The sequence below is a fragment of the Haliotis cracherodii genome, unplaced genomic scaffold, assembly GCF_022045235.1.
Source record: "Haliotis cracherodii isolate W230 unplaced genomic scaffold, xgHalCrac1.p SCAF_4, whole genome shotgun sequence".
NCBI lineage: Eukaryota > Metazoa > Mollusca > Gastropoda > Lepetellida > Haliotidae > Haliotis > Haliotis cracherodii.
In genome coordinates, this window is record NW_027266297.1 from 65,697,786 (window position 1) to 65,723,276 (window position 25,491).

Consider the following 25,491-nt stretch of genomic DNA (forward strand, 5'->3'; position numbering starts at 1 on the left):
CATTGTGTCCTGACATTTAATCATCGCTATCATCATCCTCATTGTGTCCTGACATTTAATCATCGCTATCATCCTCCTCCTCATTGTGTCCTGACATTTAATCATCGCTATCATCCTCCTCATCATTGTGTCCTGACATTTAATCATCGCTATCATCCTCCTCCTCATTGTGTCCTGACATTTAATCATCGCTATCATCCTCCTCCTCATTGTGTCCTGACATTTAATCATCGCTATCATCATCCTCATCATTGTGTCCTGACATTTCATCATCGCTATCATAATCCTCATCATTGTATCCTGACATTTCATCACCACCATCCTTCATCCTTTCACCTCACCTACTGACATTGAACCACTGCTATCATCACCGTTATCATCACCGCTATCATCATCATCCTTGTATATTTATATTTAATCACCGTTATCATTGCCAATATAATCATGACGGAAATTGCTAACTGTAGCATAAAATATCAACACTCACATATTGACCAACTCTTTTACCAACTTTCAGAGCCGCAATCCAAAACACAAGCAACAAAACACTTTCAATAATCACATGAGTCTATTGTATGATTCGAACCATATGAAAAGCATATGTTTATGAATCAATATCAAATATATGATACCAGTGAGTGAGTGAGTGAGTATGGTTTTACGCCGCTTTTAGCAATATTCCAGCAATATCGCGGCAGGGGACACCATAAATGGGCTTCACATATTGTACCCATGTCGGGAATCGAACCCGGGTCTTTCGGCGTGACGAGCCAACGCTTTAACCACTAGGCTACCCGACCGCCCCATATTAGTACCAGGTGTTTGCGAAATAATAATAATAACAACAACAACAACAACAACAATAATAATAATAGAGGGCGTCATGGAAAATGATAAATACAAAATTCTTTGGAATAGGCCCTAATACAGCCTCATCAGACCTATCCAGGCCAACAAACCTGATCTTGATAAATACACTGAAATCATTTATATTATTGAATTTTCTGTCCCTTTTGACACAAAGGTGATTAACAAGATTCAGGAAAAACATGGCAAATACGCAGACCTCGCTTTTGAAATGTCCCGCTTGCATCCCAAGTACTAAGTTGTTCGACTCCCCATTGTTCTCGGTGCCTTGGGTTACCATTGTACCTCCCAAGATGTTGACTGACATTGGGAGGGTACCCGGGTTTGCTACCAGGAATACAGCCAATAATAATAATAATAATAATAATAATAATAATAAAGCTGCTGCGGAGCTGCTCAGTGGCACTGTAGGGAGCCCAAGGGGAGCAAAAGAGGCTTATTCTCTACGGCACATAGGTGACAAATGAGTCTTTTAACAGTTATCGGAAGTGGTCAGTTGTCTAAGCTGATTTTATGGAGAGAAGAAGAGAGTTCCATAGGTTTGGGACTGCAACAGAAAAAGATCTGTCTCCTGGATTTGTTCTGGTCTCTGGAAGCTATAAACGCATCAGATCGGCTGACCGTAGAGTGCGGCTTGGCTTATGTGTTGACAGCAGGCTCTTGATGTAGTTAAGGTGGTCAGGCATGTTTAGTGATTTGTAGGAGATGGTCAGGAGTTTGCCTTTTTTACGTTGTTTGACAGGAAGCCAATGGAGACTATGCAGAACTGGTCTGATGTGATCAGCTGACATGGTTCTGGCGATAAGGGAGTCGGGAGTTCTGCACGCATTGCAGGTGACTGATTGCGATGGTGCCATTCTAAAGAGCATTGCAGTCATCTGAAGAGCATTGCAGTCATCGGAAGAGCATTGCAGTCATCTGAAGAGCATTGCAGTCATCTGAAGAGCATTGCAGTCATCTAAAGAGCATTGCAGTCATCTGAAGAGCATTGCAGTCCTCTGAAGAGCATTGCAGTCATCTGAAGAGCATTGCAGTCATCTAAGAGTCATCTAATCTTGACAACACGTAGCATGTGTGATAAATTAACTTCACATACCCCCATTACAATTACAACACAATGAACATATCCTGCCCTTCAGTGGCACACATCACAAACACATGCAAAGGCAGGTCAAGTGTTCAAAGTTAATATTTCAACTTTGTACACTCAGTGGTTTTAGTGCATGCAAAAATGCAAAAAATTAGATATGCGGGCATACATCACGACATGTGGCCACTGTAGGGTAATTGTTTCGAAACTATAAGAGAAAACATAACTTGTGGTATTGAAGAAATCTTTTACTGCAGCTGCATGCATACTCAATTTCAAAATGATACAAGCCAATGTGGGATAACATGACACTTTTAATATGGTTACCAAGGCTAGCATGGTAAAAAGTGGATGACACCTTTTTGGAGACTTCCACAGGATATTATACACAACACTTCCAGAGTTTCAGATGCGATATACAAAATACAGAAGTACTACATTTATGGGGTATGTGAGTAAGTGAGTTGGGTTTTAACCCCGCTTTTAACAGTATTCCAGTTATATCGCGGCTTGTCAGCTTAATGTTGGAGAAAAGCCCAAAGTGATGCAGGTCTCAGACGTTTACCACTTCGGTGAAACCCATGAGCACGGGTATGGTGCTGACAAACCTAGAAACATAATCGGGGCGAACCGGGATTGAACCCACAATCATAGGTTTCTGGCGTGCCCAAGGGACGCAACTCACAGCGAATCGTGGCGCCTTAGACGACTGGGCCACCCGTGCCCCCTGGGGTATGTGAAGTTAATTTGAAGGCAACAGTTAAAATAAATATAGATAAGTTATTGCACATACTACAAACAAATAACATAAAATGAAACTGATGAAATGCATTCAATATGGCCACCTTCCTACTTCTTATATCCCTGTGTTGCATCTATGACAGCCAATGAACTGTTTGAGTAGACTGATCAAATGACTGTAGAACGATTGACAGTTTTCAGTTAATGAGGAGATTTCAGATTAATTTCCCTTGCTAATGTTTGTTCTTCTGTCTCCCCATCGTGTTACCTTTAATCTTGGGTTCAAGATGAGTTTCACTTATATTTCAAAGTTCTTGATACATATGAGATGTTTAATTAGAAAAATATTTTGTATTCAATGTAATAAATAAAGCATTGTAACTTGGCACTGAGTAACTTGGCACTAGCTGTAGGTAACATTTTCTTCAATATTTGCAACATTAAGTGAGTGAGTGAGTACGGTTTTACGCCGCTTTTAGCAATATTCCAGCAATATCACGGCGGGGGACACCAGAAATGGGCTTCACATATTGTACCCATGTCGGGAATCGAACCCGGGTCTTCGGCGTGACGAGCGAACGCTTTAACCACTAGGCTACCCGCTAAGAGTCAAAATTCAAAGGTAAACAAGGATATGTACAAATAAAAATATGTAACATAAGTTTCAACAGACCAGTCATCCTAACAACATGCTTTAATTACAAATTTGTAGACAATTTATTGTCCAAGGGCCAAACAAAGATCTTTCAACATGGCAGCACAATAGTGCATGGAGGTAATAAGTAGTTCTATTATGCAGACCACTGTAAGTTAAATTTCATATAACTTTCCACACCATAGACCTTGTGGTTTGGAGGAGATGAGGAAATCTAAATGTTTAAAACTTCTTCAGGTGCAGAGGCAGATGACAAACAATTAACAATCAAATCCGTCATCCATTTTGATTTCTGTTTTGATTTTGGGGCTTTTTAACATAGAACTGATCTAAACAGGTGCATTTGATCAGAATTGATGATTCAAGTGTGTCTGTTGTAGTCAATCATTGTACCTGACCTAGTGATACACATTTCTGTTGTAGTCAATCATTGTACCTGACCTAGTGATACACATTTCTGTTGTAGTCAATCATTGTGACTGACCTGGTAATACACATTTCAGTTGAAGTCAATCATTGTACCTGACCTGGTGATACACATTTCTGTGGAAGTCAATCATTGTACCTGACCTAGTGATATGGAATCATGGGACACACAGGTGACAGATGTCAATCATGCAGTCACACTGGGCAGAAGCAGAGATACATTGTTGGTCAAGATGGTGCAGCGATTGGCCATAGGAAAACACTTGTGTCTTCTGGTCAGGTACAATGATTGACTTCAAGATAAACATGTGTATCTTCATGCTTGTATTATTAATCAGGTACATAGATTGACTTTAAGTGAAATGTGTATCACTAGGTCGGGTACAATGATTGACGTTAGCAGAAAGGTGTATCACTAGGTCAGATACAATGATTGACTTTAACTCACCTAGTTAAAGCACCATACCTAGTGATACACCTTTCTGTTGAAGTCAATCATTGTACCTGACCTAGTGATACACATTTCTGTTGAAGTCAATCATTGTACCTGACCTAGCGATACACATTTCTGTTGAAGTCAATCATTGTACATGACCTGGTGATACACATTTCTGTTAAAGTCAATCATTGTACCTGACCTAGTGAAACACATTTCAGTTGAAATCAATCATTTTACCTGACCTGGTGATACACATTTCTGTTGAAATCAATCATTTTACCTGACCTAGTGATACACCTTTCAGTTAAAGTCAATCATTTTACCTGACCTAGTGATACACCTTTCAGTTAAAGTTAATCATTGTACCCGACCTAGTGATACACATTTCACTTAAAGTCAATCTATGTACCTGATTAATAATATACAAGCATGAAGATACACATGTTTATCTTGAAGTCAATCATTGTACCTGACCAGAAGACACGTGTGTTTTCCTACGGCCAATCGCTGCACCATCTCCACCAACAATGTATCTCTGCTTCTGCCCAGTGTGGCTGCATGATTGACATCTGTCACCTGTGTGTCCCATGATTCCATATCTGTGCGTGATGAGAGGCAGAATACCTGAAGGGTGTTCTTCCTTGTCTAAGTAATGGCATAATATCAACAGAAGAAACGCTGTACAACCTATTTATGGCAAATCAATATGTTCAGAAACGGACAATTTCCTATTTGGGGTAAATCAATATTGACTGAATGGATATGCTGGGCTCACTCACCCCTGCAACAGCTTTAGTCATTAGTGGCAACTTACAGAGCAAAACATTAACGCATTCATCTCTTGAAGGTCAAATGTCAGAGGAAGTGCACCACCATCTCTTGAGGAAATGCTGGTACTTAATCCAGGTCTTACTTGGGGGGAATATGGAGTTGTTGGAATTCTCACACTCCCTAAATAGGGATATGGAATGCTCTCAATATACGCAAACTGGCAGTTTGAAGTGGCAGCCATTTGTAGTAAGACTGTGGAGCCTTCTATATGACCAACAGGAGCCACTTGAAGTAAGAATGCGGAGTCTTCTATACGACCATCAGACGCCCCTTGGAATAAAAAAGTGGAGCCTTCTATATGACCGTCAGACGCCCCTTGGAATAAAAAGGTGGAGCCTTCTATTCGACCGTCAGATGTCCCTTGCATTAAAAAGGTGGAGCCTTCTATATGACCGTCAGACGCCCCTTGCATTTAAAAGGTGGAGCCTTCTATATGACCGTCAGATGCCCCTTGCATTAAAAAGGTGGAGCCTTCTATATGACCGTCAGACGCCCCTTGCATTAAAAAGGTGGAGCCTTCTATACGACTGTCAGACGCCCCTTGCATTAAAAAGGTGGAGCCTTCTATATGACCGTCAGACGCCCCTTGGAATAAAAAGGTGGAGTCTTCTATACGACCGTCAGATGCCCTTTGCATTAAAAAGGTGGAGCCTTCTATACGACTGTCAGACGCCCCTTGCATTAAATAGGTGGAGCCTTCTATACGACTGTCAGACGCCCCTTGCATTAAAAAGGTGGAGCCTTCTATACGACCGTCAGACGCCCCTTGCATTAAAAAGGTGGAGCCTTCTATATGATAGTCAGATGCCCCTTGCATTAAAAAGGTGGAGCCTTCTATACGACCGTCAGACGCCCCTTGCATTAAAAAGGTGGAGCCTTCTATATGACCATCAGACGCCCCTTGGAATAAAAAGGTGGAGCCTTCTATACGACAGTCAGATGCCCCTTGCATTAAAAAGGTGGAGCCTTCTATACCACCGTCAGACGCCCCTTGCATTAAAAAGGTGGAGCCTTCTATAGGACCGTCAGATGCCCCTTGCATTAAAAAGGTGGAGCCTTCTATAGGACCGTCAGACGCCCCTTGCATTAAAAAGGTTGAGCCTTCTATACGACCGTCAGATGCCCCTTGCATTAAAAAGGTGGAGCCTTCTATATGACAGTCAGACGCCCCTTGCATTAAAAAGGTGGAGCCTTCTATAAGACTGTCAGATGCCCCTTGCATTTAAAAGGTGGAGCCTTCTATATGACAGTCAGACGCCCCTTGCATTAAAAAGGTGGAGCCTTCTATACGACCAACAGAAGGAATTTGGAAAAAGAATGCCACAGTCAGTCGGCGGCATGTTTTCCATGTTGTTCATTGTTGAATCACTGTAAGTAACACTGGTCCCTTACAATACAAGAGTCTCTTTGAAATTGGATGATTGTAATTTCAGGAGTCACAAAGCCAAATATGCATATTTAAAGAAATGAAGTGTATGGTAAAAAAGGTCCAAATGTTTGAAAATTGTGAAGAAACGTGTTGAATCCAACAAGTAACTACTGGTAAATAAACACCAAATTTCATTACACTTTGAACCAAAAATGGCCGATTAATGGCAATAAATAGCTTTTTCAATGTGCTGCCATGGTGGCCATATTTAGATTCAAACTTCTTTAACAGGTGTCGTCATTAGTTGGAACAAGCGCTGGTCAAGTGGTTTCTGAAGAGATGACATTGTTTAAGATCATGTCCTACCCTTAGTGCAAATGCAGGGACATAACATCACGCTGTAGCAGGATATTGCCCGCCCACATGTTGCACGTGGTAACAGATTCTTTGAGGCAGCGTAACATTGCTGTACTGCCATGGCTGGCTGTTTCTCCAGACCTCTTCCCACAGAAGATATCTGGGATGAGATGGAACAACCCTTACAATAGGACCAGAACCAGTGGGGCCAATCTTTGGTTGACATTTGGAACAACATCCTCCGTGTTGTTTTCAAGCACCTGGTGTCTTCAATGCACTGCCACTGCCTCGCCTGTATCAACGCAAATAGTGGTCACACCCGATATTGACATTGTTATATGAGTTGTTACACCACCCTACTTGTTGGGCATATTGCTCTGTATCCCTTTACCAGGTATGAGTTTTGTCAATGAAAATATTTTGATGAGACATTTACACCACTTTGAGTGAGTGAGTGAGTGAGTGAGTATGGTTTTACGCCGCTTTTAGCAATATTTCAGCATTTACACCACTTTGAATGAAGCACAGTTACTTTTTTTCACAAGTATATAATGAGCCCCTTGACAATATACACAGGAAACAAATTTCATTCCATTTTGAACATAAATGGCACAGCATAGGTTTTTAGGTTGTAGATTTTTCAATATGGCTGTCATGTATCGAATCCTCTTAACCAAATCAGATGTCATGTGAAGTGTCATCTTTATTGGTTAAGTGGTTTCTAAGGTGAGATGTGTAGAGTGCAAGGATATTCATTTTGGAGTACATTGAATCCAACTACTTCTACATATATACCAAATTTCATGCACATTCCATTTTGAAAGAAAATGGCTGGGTAACAACCAGACTAAATTCAGTTTTCTGTATGATCAAAGTTCAAAGGTCAAATTAAGGACAAATTTAAAACATCTCACGCACCTGGACATATATATATGTTGAGACCTACTACTAATTAAACATGCTCCCAATCTATTAAATTTAGAACAAAAAGAACATAGGAATTCCCATAAACATTTTTTTCAATATGGCTGCCGTCTCATGAAGGATCCTTATAACCTGAACAGTATTTCAAATGGTTTTGAAGAGAAGATGGTGCCACAAAGGACGCACTCTTTAAAACAATATTCTGCTGTGACAACTATTTTGATTTTACTTTTGCTGTTGCCAGAATCATGTTGAACATGTGTTATGATAATATGATAATCATATGTTCAGATTAGACAAGTTTTAAAACAAATTGCTGGAGGACAAAGATCTACAACATACCAAGCTCATGGATTAGCAGGAAGATAGTATACATAAAATTGTATTATCATGGATTAGCAGGAACATAGTATACATAAAATTGTATTATCATGGATTAGCAGGAAGATAGTATACATAAAATTGTATTATCATGGATTAGCAGGAAGATAGTATACATAAAATTGTATTATCATGGATTAGCAGGAAGATAGTATACATAAAATTGTATTATCATGGATTAGCAGGAAGATAGTATACATAAAATTGGATTATCATGGATTAGCAGGAAAATAGTATACATAAAATTGTATTATCATGGATTAGCAGGAAGATAGTATACATAAAAATGTATTCAACATTTGTAAAAGTCTGCAGATGACTAAACCAACTAAGAGAAAAAAACCAGGGTTCAACCAAAAAATTATAGGTTCCTGGTGTGCCCAAGGGACGTAACTCTGCACCGCAAAGTGTGGCGCCTTATTAACTGGGCCACCTATGTCCTTGCACGAAATGAGAGTGGCCTGACATATGCAGTCTGACAAGCCTGATAGGTATTGATTCTTACTGACATGATACCTGGAACCTTCACTGAAGAAAGGTTGGACATCTTAGAAATAATGGACACCTGGAAAATCATTGAGCACCGCTGACTGTATGCTTCCATGATAAATAGACATAGTGACATACTCATATTGACATAGTGAAAGTGCAATTGGTTATGTAATGGCATGTTGTTTAATACCAAGGTTATTTGACTAACCTTTCATCCATGTAGTGAAAAAAGTACTTTAAGAATCTATACATGATAGAAGTACTATAGGAATCCATACATGATAGAAGTACTATAAGAATCCATACATGAAAGAAGTACAATGAGAATCTACACATGATAGAAGTACTATAGGAATCCATACATGATAGAAGTACTATAAGAATCCATACATGATAGAAGTACTATAAGAATCTACACATGATAGAAGTACTATAAGAATCCATACATGATAGAAGTACTATAAGAATCCATACATGATAGAAGTACAATGAGAATCTACACATGATAGAAGTACTATAAGAATCTACACATGATAGAAGTACTATAAGAATCTACACATGATAGAAGTATTATAAGAATCCATACATGATAGAAGTACTATAAGAATCTACACATGATAGAAGTATTATAAGAATCCATACATGATGGAAGTATTATAAGAATCTACACATGATAGAAGTACTATAAGAATCCATACATGATAGAAGTACTATAAGAATCTACACATGATAGAAGTATTATAAGAATCCATACATGATAGAAGTACTATAAGAATCCATACATGATAGAAGTATTATAAGAATCTACACATGATAGAAGTATTATAAGAATCCATACATGATAGAAGTATTATAAGAATCCATACATGATAGAAGTATTATAAGAATCCATACATGATAGAAGTACTATAAGAATCCACACATGATAGAAGTACTATAAGAATCTACACATGATAGAAGTACTATAAGAATCCACACATGATAGAAGTACTATAAGAATCTACACATGATAGAAGTACTATAAGAATTCATACATGATAGAAGTACTATAAGAATCTACACATGATAGAAGTACTATAAGAATCTACACATGACAGAAGTACTATAAGAATCCATACATGATAGAAGTACTATAAGAATCTACACATGATAGAAGTACTATAAGAATCTACACATGATAGAAGTACTATAAGAATCCATACATGATAGAAGTACTATAAGAATCCATACATGATAGAAGTACAATGAGAATCTACACATGATAGAAGTACTATAAGAATCTACACATGATAGAAGTACTATAAGAATCTACACATGATAGAAGTATTATAAGAATCCATACATGATAGAAGTACTATAAGAATCTACACATGATAGAAGTATTATAAGAATCCATACATGATGGAAGTATTATAAGAATCTACACATGATAGAAGTACTATAAGAATCCATACATGATAGAAGTACTATAAGAATCTACACATGATAGAAGTATTATAAGAATCCATACATGATAGAAGTACTATAAGAATCCATACATGATAGAAGTATTATAAGAATCTACACATGATAGAAGTATTATAAGAATCCATACATGATAGAAGTATTATAAGAATCCATACATGATAGAAGTATTATAAGAATCCATACATGATAGAAGTACTATAAGAATCCACACATGATAGAAGTACTATAAGAATCTACACATGATAGAAGTACTATAAGAATCCACACATGATAGAAGTACTATAAGAATCTACACATGATATAAGTACTATAAGAATTCATACATGATAGAAGTACTATAAGAATCTACACATGATAGAAGTACTATAAGAATCTACACATGACAGAAGTACTATAAGAATCCATACATGATAGAAGTACTATAAGAATCTACACATGATAGAAGTACTATAAGAATCCATACATGATAGAAGTACTATAAGAATCCATACATGATAGAAGTACTATAAGAATCTACACATGATAGAAGTACTATAAGAATCCACACATGATAGAAGTACTATAAGAATCTACACATGATAGAAGTACTATAAGAATCTACACATGATAGAAGTACTATAAGAATCTACACATGATAGAAGTACTATAAGAATCCACACATGATAGAAGTACTATAAGAATCTACACATGATAGAAGTACTATAAGAATCCATACATGATAGAAGTACTATAAGAATCTACACATGATAGAAGTACTATAAGAATCTACACATGACAGAAGTACTATAAGAATCCATACATGATAGAAGTACTATAAGAATCTACACATGATAGAAGTACTATAAGAATCCATACATGATAGAAGTACTATAAGAATCCATACATGATAGAAGTACTATAAGAATCTACACATGATAGAAGTACTATAAGAATCCATACATGATAGAAGTACTATAAGAATCTACACATGATAGAAGTACTATAAGAATCTACACATGATAAAAGTACTATAAGAATCCATACATGATAGAAGTACTATAAGAATCCATACATGATAGAAGTACTATAAGAATCTACACATGATAGAAGTACTATAAGAATCTACACATGATAGAAGTACTATAAGAATCTACACATGATAGAAGTACTATAAGAATCCATACATGATAGCAGTACTATAAGAATCCATACATGATAGAAGTACTATAAGAATCTACACATGATAGAAGTACTATAAGAATCTACACATGATAGAAGTACTATAAGAATCTACACATGATAGAAGTACTGTGTGAATGCAGACTTGATACAACCTAAGTACTATGTTATGAAGGCTGTATACAGGTAGTGTTTGAACTCTGAAACATGTCTGTCCTAACCTTAAGCCATAACATGAAGGTTAGCTGACCACTGTTTGGTACAAACATACAAACCCTACAGAAACGGCCAATCGAGGACACAGCAGGTCAATAGATAAGCTGCCCTTGTGCCGGTTTCATTACTGTGTTACTCCCAGAATTTAGCCATTAGCCCCTGGGATGTATTAAATCATGATTAATTTACAATATCAAATTAAGAAGTAAACAAATTGGCTTAGTGGACCAAATTAGGCCTCCCTGTCTTCCTTCCGGCAGGGCTCAGAGGACTGTCATATCCTGCTGCCAAATTAACATCAACCCATTCCACTCCCTCCACCAACCAAACCATGGGACTATACGCTTTGTCTATGATAGTGAGTGAGTGAGCTGGGTTAAAAGCTGCTTTTAACATTATTCCAGTTATATCAGGTGTGTCAGCTTAATGTGGGAGGAAAGTCTGAAGTGAAGCAGGTCTCAGACGTTTACCCTGATGGTATTGACAAACCTAGAAACATAATCGGGCGCACCGGGATTGAACCCACAATCACAGGATTCTGGCGTGACATCCAAGTATATATTCCACAACATTTGACGTCGAAGTATATATTCCACAACATCTGACATCCAAGTATATATTCCACACCTCACATCCAAGTATATATTCCACAACATCTGACATCCAAGTATATATTCCACAACATCTGACATCCAAGTGTAAATTCCACAACATCTGACATCCAAGTATATATTCCACATCTCACATCCAAGTATATATTCCACAACATGTCACATCCAAGTATATATTCCACAACATCTGACATTCAAGTATATATTCCACACCATCTGACATCCAAGTATGATTTTCACAACATCTGACATCCAAATATATATTCCACAACATCAGTAAATACTTTGAGTAATCCGATGTTCGACACATCCAAAAATCATAAATAAATAAGGAATACGCAGGGACAAAGCTTTTATTTCAAGACAACTATATCTTTGACACATCAAAGTTTAACACAACAGTGTTTGAGTGTATTTAAATCAGAACGAAGATCAAGGAACGGTTCCAAAATTTGTTAAACCTTTAAGCATAATCTTGTGTATATACATAAGCCATGCAATGTTCACAACATGGAGGAGCAGTGTTCTGCCTGTGATTATAACCGTAGTTTACAAATATCCCAAGCGAAACCCTGTGGGAATGCCGGGTTAGAAACAGTCCCCAGCAACCCATTCTGGTCGTAAAAGCGATTCAATGGATTGGGCAATCAGAGTCAGTGACTTTGTTAATTGCATGTCATCATACCCCAGACGAAATGGAAATATCAATCACTGGATTGTCTGGGCCAGGCTCAATTATCTACAGGCCTTTGTCATAAAGCTGAACTACCAGCTGAGTTAACCAACAACAAATCAAGTACGAACCATTTGATCAACTTATGACCAGATTTGACATGATGACCAGTGACAGACACCAAGTCTAGCACTAAATTACATTGTTTGTTTGGGAGCTTAGTTTAGTATGTCATTGTTTCCAATATGTGCAGTGGATCCTCCATGACAATAAACAAAAGGAGGCAGACAAATTGCGAGCAAGGGGTACTTACAATTTTCGCACCGATTTCCTGCTCGCTTTAATACAAGGAGAGACACCATTGCCAATCCCCAACCACTCCACGGCTATTGTGGACTAATAGTTTCTGTAAAATAACTATATTTTGGGACAACTATTCCCTCTACATTTTCACTAGTTTCGGACGGCTGAGTGGCTGTGTCTATCTCTGATTAATTTAATCATTTTCAGTAATCAAAAATTTTAAAATTAAGTCTCCATGGAAACATTGAAAATTATTCTCAAATATAAAGAAAAATACAGAAAATTACTACCTGCATTTGTTATTTCTTTGGTGAAAATACCATTGCTATATTTCACTTGAAATCATTGATATTGATATTGATATTGATATTGAGTTAGAATAATGTTGTCATCGCAGAACTGCTGTATCATGGCGGAAGTGGGAGACAAGCCTGGGTCACCCACATCAATCTAACTGCATGGTCGTGGCGTTCCACTCCCAGTGGGTCAGACACAGGTTAACCTGACTCACATTAATTATCAGCCACATTAATGACCTGGACTTATATAAATGTAATTGCCGCTACCTGTTATGAAGACAGCAGGGAATCGGGACGGCTTCGACATGAAACTGTCAATCAAAAAGTCTTCAAGGTCATCTGAGGTCAGCTGCAAGGTTGTATCTGGGATGGAACTGACAGCCGTTGATCTCGCAGTGTTGGGGTCGCTAACTCGACGCCAAGATTTTAATTTTGTTTTCTGGGTGCCATATTTGTACACACGTGCATCACTGTCGTTGTCAGCACTGTAACCCTGCAAAATTGAGAGAATGTGACACTTCTTCAAAAAGATGGGAAGAAAATACAATTAGAGCTGGTTTTTTAATTTCTATCTCCATTTCCATTTGCCTCCCCAACACGTAAGTGTCATTTCCACGTCATTAATGTCCCCTGTTAGATGACTTTTCCATGCTGCAAACAACAACTATCATTGTCACACACCTATACTATGCTACTTTCTAAATGAGTGTTTGTTGAATTCTAAGATATAACTTTAAGTCAAGCAGTTCACAGGCATGAACAACTTGGTGAAATCAAGGAAAAGTCAGGAGAGGTGAATCTGGGTTTCCCGCCCTTGTCCAACTAAGTGTGTGAGTTGGTTTTAACGCCACTTTGAACAGCACTGATTATTTCAGTAACATCAAGGCGTTTCAGTTTACTGTGGGAGGAAAACCTTAAGTGATGCAGGTCTCAGATATTTAACACTTTGGTGGAACATAATTGGTGAACTGGGATTCGAACCCATGATCGTAGGTTTCTCCGTGCCCAAGGAAGGCAACTCTGCACAGCGAATTGCGACACAATAGACGACCAGGCCACCCGTGCCCTCATGTCCAGCTAAGTCAGTGAGTGAGTGAGTTGGGTTTAACGCCGCTTTTAACAGTATTCCAGTTATATCACGGCGTGTCAGCTTAATGTGGGAGGAAAGCCCGAAGTGATGCAGGTCTCAGACGTTTACCACCTCGGTGAAACCCACGAGCACGGGTATGGTGCTGACAACCTTGAAACATAATTGGGGCGAACCGGGATTCAAACCCACAATCATAGGTTTCTGGCGTGCCTAAGGGAGGCAACTTTGCACAGCGAATCGCTGCACCTTAGACGACTGGGCCACCTGTGCCCCCTGTCCAGCTAAGGAACACAACAGATATGACGTCAACTCACTAGGTCACCCGTGCCTCCAAGTTTAAATCAATTTATGAGAAGTTATAGACAAGTCTTGTTTTCTAGTCGAAGAAAGGTCAAGCCTATTTTGAGGAGATGGAGCAACTAAAAATTTTAATAAAAGGACTTTGAAATTCTTGGGATGAAGGTCAAAGTTTTCTGTATTTTAAACAAAACAATTATAGAGAGTGAGTATTGTTTACTTTGTCTTTATAAATGTTCCAGCAATATCACTATGGACACCGGAAATGGGCTTCACACACTACCCATGTGGCTGGTTGGTTTGTTGTTTAACGCCGCACTCAGCAATATTCCAGCTATATGTCAGCGGCCTGTAAAATAATCAAGTCTGGACCAGACAATCCAGTGATTGACATCATGAGCATCAATCCACACAATTGGGATCGATGACATGCATCAACCAAGTCAGCAAGCCTGACCACTCAATCCTGTTAGTCGCCTCTTATGACAAGCATGGGTTGCTGAAGACCTATTCTACCCCGGATCTTCATGAGTCGGATCCTGGCATCAAGGTATCATGGTTAACATTTATACTAAGTTATCTTATAATAATTAGATCTACATCAAGTGCTTTTATGAGTTATCATGGTGTAATATTTATACACCATTTCATATAATTATAGTTAGCAAGTAATAATTATCATCAGGTAAAATGCATATATAAAATATCAGTAGTTTCAGTTATAGCTTTTTAGATGGTTGCTAGCCTAAGGTATCAAGATCCCATCTCCCAGACAAAGGATATTTATTTAAGTATATCTGTCATCACCTACCGGGGTATATTAGAATAACATTACTTCAATTAAGACTCATTAAGGATTAGCCCCCATACAAGCTCGTCTATAGTGCTTAAGGATTAGCCCCCATACAAGCTCGTCTATAGGGCATTAAGGATTAGCCCCACACAAGCTCATCTATAGTGACACCCTAATCTCTTTCAAAGCATCCAGTAAATATGTCAACAAGATTAGTGCCAGTCCAACAGGATTAACATGATTTAGTATTTCCCTCTGTCCAGCCATCCATTTAGCATAGGACACAACCAATCGTGTATCAACCAATCACATTCCTTTCTATTGTTCAAACTTTCATTAAATACATACTGTAGCCAAGTTCTAGCAGAGAAGGGGTTTGACTCTCTTACAAAGCAGACCTCTCTCCCACAGCCCAGAGTGTGTACCGACTCTCTGTGGCACCCTCAGTTATTATCTAAGTATAAATTGTTAATTGTTCTTGTAAATAAAATTGTGATTAGTCTCCTGTGACTCTGGCTCTTTGCTGACTAATTCCCCAAGAAAACCAGCACGTCATTTGGAAGGTATTGTTCACCTAGAACAGTTCCATGATAATGGCAAGGGACACAAGTGTGGTGTGGCATGGTAGATCACCCACACCCTTGATCATGACTGTATTGACGTAACAACAAGTGTCATTTGAGAAATGGTCAAATGTACAATAATTCCCATGTAATTTAACAACCACAGTGTCATTTGGGAAATGGTCAAATGTGAGTGAGTGAGTGAGTGAGTATGGTTTTACGCCCCTTTAAGCAATATTCCAGCAATATAAAGGTGGGGGACACCAGAAATGGGCTTCACACATTGTACCCATGTCGGGAATTGAACCCGGGTCTTCGGCATGACGAGCGAACGCTTTAACCACAAGGCTACCCGACCGCCCCTTATGTGTAAAGAATACAACGAACTGGTTTATTATCATGACAGCAGAATAAGACTGTGTCCCACTGGCTACATTGTGAGAAGAAACATCCATGGTCACACAGTTGCAGGGATCTACGAGTGTATGACACCAGCCATCGAAATTAGGGAAGTGTGACATTTCGGTTCGGAGACTTTCATTGCGTTTCCATCAATTGCCTGTGTAAAGTGATCTGCTACTGGTGTCAGAGGATGTAGTGTATTTAATGTAATAGTCAAAGAAGCTTTAATGGGAAATATCATGATTTAAAAAATCGATTTCATTTTTATGTTTGGTGTTGGTTTAGTAAAACATCCTCAATGGAAAACATGAGTTCTGATGTCGACTCCTTAGGCCATTATCATCTGCAGTGATCTTCGTCTGTCTCTCAGGCTTCTGGTTTCTGAATAGGATTCTCATCAGCTTCTAATTTTTTATTTTTCATTCCTTAATTAAAGTTTGAATCCAAACGCCATGAACAAAATATTGTAGTGCTAGATGACCTCAAAGTGTGGCCTCTCTTTGAGGTGTCTGAGGAGAACTGTAAAAATACAATCTAAATCGTTTTCTCGTTTTTTTATAAATAATAACTACATAATGAAATTTTACACTATGAATCATATTCATAGTGATTTCTTGGTTTTGTTGTTTATGAGGAAAAAATAATTTTGCTCTTCCAAACATCAAACTTTGGATGTTTTGAACTTTAGAATTTCATTTTAAAATAATACCCACCATTTTGTTTTCTGTGAGTGAGATTGGTTTTACGTTTGGCAATAATCCAGCAATATCACGGCAGAGGACACCAGAAATGGGCTTCACACATTTACCCATGTGGGGAATTGAACCCAGGTCTTTGGCGTGATAAGTGAACACTTTAACCACTAGGCTACCCCACTGCACTTGTTTTCTATGAACATCAGTGTGCAAACAACATGAGTATGGCGGTTTACTTTGAGTAAAAAGAATACGCTTAAAATGAGGGTGCTGGTTAAAAATATTTCTTACCGGACATTTAAATTTTTCTGTCCGATTGGGAATCTCAAATGTCCGGTTAAAAATATTGCTTACCAGACATTTAACTTTTTCTGTCCAATTGGGAATCTCAAATGTCCGGTTAAAAATATTGCTTACCAGACATTTAAGTTTTTCTGTCCGGACATTTTAAAAAACAAACAATGCTACCATCAGGGTCCAAATAATTGATGAGCGTTATCGTATCCCTTCAGCGAATTCAGGTGAATAAACAGGTATAACAAACTTGGTCAAAGATGGAAGTTCCATCTTTGGTTGTGTGCCAACAAGGACTCTATTGTTATCTGAGGGCCTTTGGCCCAGTGGGCTAAGGCTGTGTAGAGTTACCTCCCTTGCCAGAATTTGTTGGCTATGAGTTTGAATCCATCAACTGCCCCACCTATCATGCTTGAACTGTTTCGCTCAAGTAGAAAAGATGGAATAACTCTTTCGGGTCAACTTTTTGTTTTTGCTTTACTAACTGTTTACCCAAAATTTTAGACAGAAGGTTAAAAAATTAAAAGTATAATACAATTTCAAGAGGGAGGTTAAATAATACTTGAACCTCTGTTGCAGCACTATCCAGCAGGAGATTCCACGATGACCTTCACAAGATACCAATGTGAGAAATTCACAAACAATAGCAATCATTTTAATCCTGGAAATAATCATACCACCCAAAAAGAGAGATTCATTCAATGATCATTGACATGTTTTGTAATCTTTTTGTAAGAGCAATTAGCAAAATTCCTAATGTTTTATAGATCTTGAGGCACATCAAATATTAATACCCTGACAAAATCAATCATAATTCCAATTTAACAACTCATGCATTATATTAGATTTTCATTTTTTATAATGCACTTGAAAATAAACCGTTTTTCCATTTCCTTTTCAAAGACTGCCAAGAGCTAATCACCCAGCCATAAAACCACATCCCTTCATCTGTGTGGGAGATTGAAATTGACTCATCTTTTTGAAGCGCTTACGGTACCTTTCTCCATATATTGCCCATGTACTCAATATTGCTGCTATATCATAATACTATAAGGGGCGGTAGGGTAGCCGAGTGGTTAAAGCTTTTACTTGTCGTACCGAAGGCCTGTATTCATCAACCACATCAGTACAATGTGTGACGCCCATTTCTCGTGTCCCCGCTGTGATACTGCTGGAATATTGCCAAATGTGGCATAAAACCATACTCATTCAGTATAATACTGTAAGGTAACAAATGTTTTATTTGATATAACACTTTCTTAGTAAAGCTTGTACTTTTGGGGTTGAGTACCATCTGCGATTCAAACCCACTCAGCCTTCGAGGCTTCCACAAATCAAGTCTCACAACTGGTAGTCTAGATCACGTACTTTGAGTACCCCTCGGACAAGTGTAAATTGGCACAGCTACCATGGCTGAAAGCTATGAATACACAAGGCCATAGAAAGTGGTCAAATGTAACAAATGTTATCCTTGGCATAATACTTTCTTAGTAAAGTACCCTTGCTGCCAGAGTGAGGCACCTAATCACCTTAACACTATAATATGGTGAGTGAGTTAGTGGGTGAGTGAGTATGGTTTTACGCCGCTTTTAGCAATATTCCAGCAATATCACGACACCAGAAATGGGCTTCACACATTGTACTCATGTCGGGAATCAAACCCGGGTCTTCGGCGTGACGAGCGAACGCTTTAACCAATGGGCTAACTGACCGCTTCCTATAATATGGTAATCCTTGTAACTATCGTAAGGTACTGAAGCTTATGTCAAACTCATGGCTATTTCTTTGGCAAGTGACATTTAACGAAATATGATGAATGCTGGTTTGCACAAACCAAAGTTTAATTCAAAGCAGTTCATAGTGTTTGAGACCCTGCCCATTTTGAAAATCAGATATGGGCCCCAGTTTCACAGTAATAGTAAGACCTGTGACAATCCGGGATAGAATAGGTCTTCAGCAACCTGAACTATATAAGCTAAATTTTGATCATGAACCTTCATTATTTCAAAAAGAGCAACATTTCATTCATAAATACGTGCCTAAGTTAAAAGTAAAGGCATACGTTATTTGTACATTGTCACCTTGGTATTGTGACGTCATAGTTCTAAATGTTATGACGTCACATAACTATATGTCACTACTTCATGTCCGTTATTCAGTTATGGCCGGATTGGGGCTCATATGTGGTACGAGTTGAAAGTGCTAGCCAATTAAAACTGTGTTCATACTTACTCCAATTATTGAATTATCATAAAAAGAAACTTGACATAGATGTAAAACCACTTTTTGCCAAATATCTAAAATAATTACATTGAATGAGAACCAAATAAATCAAACAGAAAGATGATGTGTCTATAATTCGCGAAAACACATGCAAAGCACATAAACGTAGCGTTTAGGGATCAATTTTACAGCTTCATCCAAACGCAACCGCCTGTAAAAAACGTGCAGCACAGGATCCTGCATTTAGGCATGCAGGCCCCCTTGCTGAATGGGTATAAAAATCCACATCAACGGCTGTTCATACAGTCCTTATAACGGCAGTAGAGGCGGTGACAGAATGCCAAGACTAAATGCAGCTCACCGGAACAACGCCATTGGGAGATTACAAGCTGGAGCAACTCAGCCAGAAGTGGCCAGGCACTTTGGCGTATCCAGACAGACAATCTCCGCACTGTGGACCCGATACAACAACACCAACAGAGTTGATGACAGACCAAAGTCAGGAAGACCAAGGGTGACAACCCAAGCACAAGATCGATACATCTGGCTGCGACACCTCCGAGACCGCACATCCACAGCCATGTCTACAACCACACAGATCCCTGGGATGTGCAGAATATCAGATCAAACAGTGTGCAACAGACTGAGGGAGGCTTGACTTTTTGCACGAAGACCTGTTCGACGTCATGTATTGACCCCACGTCATCTGGCGGACCGTCTGCTTTGGTGCCAACAGAGGGTTAGATGGGAATGTGCAAGGTGGAGAAATGTACTGTTTACTGACAAGTCCCGTTTCCTACTCACACGTGCTGATGGGCGCGTACGTGTCTACAGACGTCGGGGTGAACGTTACGCCCCTAAATGTGTGCAGCAGGTTGTCCCATTTGGCGGCGGGAGTGTCATGGTATGGGCCGGAATTCATCACGGTGGTTGGACGCCTCTCTTGCATGTGGCAGGTGCATTGACAGGTGTGCGTTACAGAACCTTGATCCTACAGCCTTACGTTCTTCCTCACGTTAACGTTCATGGTGGACAGTTCCAGCAAGACAACACTCGACCACATATTGCACGTGTTTGTCAGGACTTCTTACACCACAACAACATCCAGACATTACCTTGGCCAGCCCGGTCACCAGATTTGTCCCCGATTGAGCATCTGTGGGACGAGTTGGATCGACGCGTTCGCAGAAGGAATCCATCGCCCCAAACACTTCCGGCGCTTCTTGATGCACTTCAGCATGAATGGCAGCACATCCAACAGCGTGTTATTGACAACTTGATTGCATCTATGGGTCGTCGGTGTCAAGCGGTGATTGATGCATGTGGTGAGCACAACCGATACTGACATTTTCTGTACCCCTGTGACATTAACCGTATCGTGTACTTGTGTCTGTCTAGGTGACACGATTATTGTTTTGAACATTGTGTACATTGATCTTCAAACAGAGTTTCAATTATGGTTTCTCTGTCCTATTTTGAAACAATCGCATTATATTACATTTTGAAAGTCAGTGTCAAGTTTCTTTTCTTGAAGAGTATATATATATATTACTCTAGCTCTGATACATAATACAAAGAATAAAAAAGAAGTTACTACTGTAAATCATGAAATTAATGCGAGCGTGAATTAAATGCAAAAAATGCAAGTGGTCTTTGCTCGCACTAATTAATTTCACCTTTATGTTTCCAAATGGCTATCAACAATAAGACGGCATCACTGAACACTTAGGAAAGCAGAAATACCAACTTGAATATAAACACAAACACTTTTTTGTGAGCAGCAATGATATTGAGTCACATTTTGGGCTAGGGTTCAGCAGTCACATTAATTTGGAGACGCATTAATTTCCAGTTTTACAGTATCCATAAAAAGTGTCATGTATTCAAGTTCTCCCAACTTCTAAATGCCTATCACAACAGAGGGATACCATCACAAGAAACAAGCTTCACACATTGTACCAAAGTCTGGAATAGAAGCTATCGGCATGACAAATGAATGCCTTAAATACAAGGCTATCCCAGAAACATTTAAGAAGATCAATGCCATTGCTAAATCAAAGTCAAATCATTCTATCACAAATATACATCTGACATACAGAGCATCTCACCCGAATTTCTTTTGATATCAAACACACCACAATAAGTTGACGAGTGTCAATATATCTAACATCAAAGGACAAAAGGGTGAAATTCTATTTATTAGTCATCATGATTCTTTAAACTTGTCCAGCTTGTAGACAGTAATCATCTTCCCAAGGCAAGAGAGTTAACTGACTTTAAAAGTCCAGTTTCCACCCTTGCCGAACTAGGCTGGAATTACTGGGCTCGATCGTAGCCCCACCAGTGGCTATTACCAGTTATGTCCCTTCTAAGCCTGTCCTATGGACCAATCAGATTCCACCTCTCGTATCACTTGCGTTTGCTTCACACAAAATGGTGGCACCCAAGTCAGGATGATCTGATCGATAATCAAGATCTATAATGAGATAAAATAAGGGTCTTACATCACTAAATGCATCAAATCACATAAGCACTGTGATTGAAAACATGAAAAGATTTGGAAAATATCTACTGACAATGAGTTGGCGGTGCACATGCTTTGCAAATCCTGCAATCGATCAAAGTCTGCTCGACAGTTTATGAACCGGATTTTCGGTGCACAATTTTGATTGGACTATGCATAGACTCATTAGTCCAGCCAAAATGTAACTCCATAATACCAGCCTAGTTTGGCAAGGGTGGAAACTGGACTTTTATAGTCAGTTAACTCTCTTGCCTCGGGAAGACGGACAGTAATAAGCGGTGGCCTGTGTGTAAAATATACAGCTGACCAGCTCCAGTAGCAGCGAGATTAGTGATGTCATTTGTTTGTTTGTTGTTTAACACCACACTCAGCATATTCCAGCTATATGATGGCGGTCTGTAAATAATCAAGTCTGGACCAGACAATCCAGTGATTGACATCATGAGCATCGATCAACACAACTGGGACACGATGACATGCATCGACCAAGTCAGCGAGTCTGACCACCCGATCCTGTTAGTCGCCTCTTACAACAAGCATAGTCGCCTTTTACGGCAAGCATGACCTATTCTACCCTGGATCTTCACGGGTTGTCATTTGATTGCGATGTCATGGTAACCAAGAGTGTCACAATGGTCTGCAAAGCATTGAGATGTAGTTTCAATCTCATTAAAATCAGATCTTAGCAGTAGCCAGAACTAAGATAAAATCTTAATGAGATTGGATGCAGTTTCATTGCAGTGATCTCTCCTAGGAGTGAGTGAGTGAGTGAGTGGGTGAGTTGGGTTTTTACGCCGCTTTTAACAGTATTCCAGTTACATTACGGTGTGTCAGCTTAATGTGGGAGGAAAGCCGGAAGTGATGCAGGTCTCAGACGTTTATCACTTCAGTGAAACCCATGCGAACCGGGATTCGAACCCACAATCATCGGTTTCTGGCATGCCCAAGGGACACAACTCTGCACAGCGAATCACGGCGCCTTAGACGACTGGGCCACCCGTGCCCCCTCTTTCCTAGGAGATATCAATGATCTCACCAATGCAATATATCCTGTGGAGACAAGTTTTGGATGACAAATATATTTGTCTTATTATAATTCAGTAAAGTTTGTTGGATGAATTCATTAACTGATGTTATTCCAGTGGATTTACATAATACTTATGTTCAGTGTCCGAAATAACTGCTTGCCTGCCTGCCTCTGGCTGCTAACTTTTCTGTGGGGCTGATTGCAATTTTCCTCCACCTGCACAAGGCAGACAATTTTAAGACTACTTATGTATTCATTTTTTTGATAACTCCTTGTACATTCTTTAGTAATTCTCATTTTTGCATTATTTCAACTGAATCAAGACGTGATTTGTCTTTTTGATTTTGTAATTTATCGATATTAATAATGCCTGAATGTGGGCAGGTACTTTGAGTGAGTGGGTGAGTTGGGTTTAACGCCGCTTTTAACAGTATTCCAGTTATATCGTGGTGTGTCAGCTTAATGTGGGAGGAAAGCCCAAAGTGATGCAGGTCTCAGACGTTTACCACTTCGGTGAAACCCACGAGCACGGGTATGGTGCTGACAAACCTAGAAACATAATCAGGGCAATTCGAAGCCACAATCATAGGTTTCTGGCGTGCCCAAGGGACGCAACTCTGCACAGCGAATTGTGGCGCCTTAGATGCCCCCTCGTAACTTTGAGTGAGTGAGCATGGTTTTATGCCGCTTTTAGCAATATTCCATCAATATCACCAGAAATGGGCTTCACACATTGTACCCACCTGGTAACTTTGAAGATTGGCAGGCAACACTTATGGATCACCTGCCCGACTGTCTTGTTTGATTTGAAAATTATTTGAACACTGCTTATATTCAGGCAACACTTTTTAAATTTTGTGTTCACAGATAGGAGTAGATTGAAACAAAATTATAAACCAATATAGCTAATTATTTTTCATTTTATTTGGCATGAAGATTGTTCGGTCAAATAAGTGGGGAAAATATTCTGATTTTTAAAAAAAACATTTAACAGCTAAGTTCACCATGAAGTTTGTCTATGAGATGGCAATGTCTTTTTTCCATGGCTACAAATTAGTAGTGAAAATTCTCCTACAGATGACTTATTCTGCAGTTTGTGTAGATTTTCGAAATTCGTAAACAATGAAAATTTAAAGTGCATGTGACATCATCTGATTGTTCAGTGACATCACTACTACGTCATTTCAAAGGCTGAATTACACAATATCGATGCCATTAAAAATTCATGAAATCAATTATTCCTGGTTACTCGTCAAAGGATTTATTGCACTGGTGAATAAACACGCCGTAATTAATATGACAAACAATGTTATTTACAATTTGTTGCAGCAGTTGTTCGTTGTTGTTGTTGAGGTCGATCATGCCCACCCAGACCACGCCCCTCAAGCTGACGGCCAGCGACTTCCAGCCTCGCTCCAGCATCCCCTTGTGAAAAATGACGACCCACGGGTCGGGGCGATTTATCACTAAGTCCGTGAAATTTCCCGCAGTTAAAGGGAAAATATCTTGAAACATCTCATAGTCTTTAAATGCTGGTGTTTGTTGGTCATTGAAAACATAGTCACTGGTTAGCACTTGGTCGACATTAATTAACAGAGACAGTAGTAAAACAACAGTGTTACAAGTGGCCATTTTGAAAACTTCTGAATGTAGCGGTGATATCCGCGTTACGAGCAGCAATTTGTCAACACCCTCTTCTAATAAGGACTTCAAGAGTCACTCGATAAAATTGTTCATAAATCAATTAGAAGGTCATTTCCAAACATTTGAAAACACTATCACAACGATAGCTCAGCAAATCTATAATATGTGTCAAAAAGCCCTACAATCAGCGTTTTCCGGAGTCTTGTTTTGCTCAACAGGGGAATGTATTTTCAGGTGTAACGAATTTGAATGTACACCGGTCTCAACGCGGAAGTCGATTTGTCGAAATGTGATAGGATAGTTTACCTTGGTTACCAAGGCGTGTGCACCAGAAGTGATCAACCCGCCTCAGTCACTTGGGTCTTAGGTTCCAGACAGAAAGTATTAACGTATCACCACGGCGCGTTGTACGATCTTACTCTTGGTGTAGTTTTTAGTAGAAAAAGCATCAGTAAAACAAGACGAAGTTCTAAGCAAATTTATTTGATTTACCTACATTATTTTAACTTCTTGTAAATTTTCGTCCTCTCGTACGAGGTTAAATAATATAGTATGGAAGGCTCCCATTGACTTTGTTTCTATTATAAACGTCCCCGGGTTTTGTTGTCAGTCCTTAGTATCTGAATTTAAAAAAACAACA

General features: G+C 39.1%; 1 protein-coding gene across 1 annotated transcript in view; it reads right to left on the bottom strand.

The window, feature by feature from the left end:
- LOC139478474 (uncharacterized) overlaps window positions 1-24,839 on the bottom strand; it is a 28,417-nt gene extending 3,578 nt beyond the window's left edge. The window contains exons 1-2 of the mRNA XM_071260958.1: window positions 24,525-24,839; window positions 13,567-13,792 (exon numbers count right to left, since the gene is read on the bottom strand). Coding sequence (XP_071117059.1) covers window positions 13,567-13,792; window positions 24,525-24,839 — 541 coding nt within the window. The remainder of the gene's footprint in view (window positions 1-13,566; window positions 13,793-24,524) is intronic.
- Window positions 24,840-25,491: the final 652 nt, after the last annotated feature.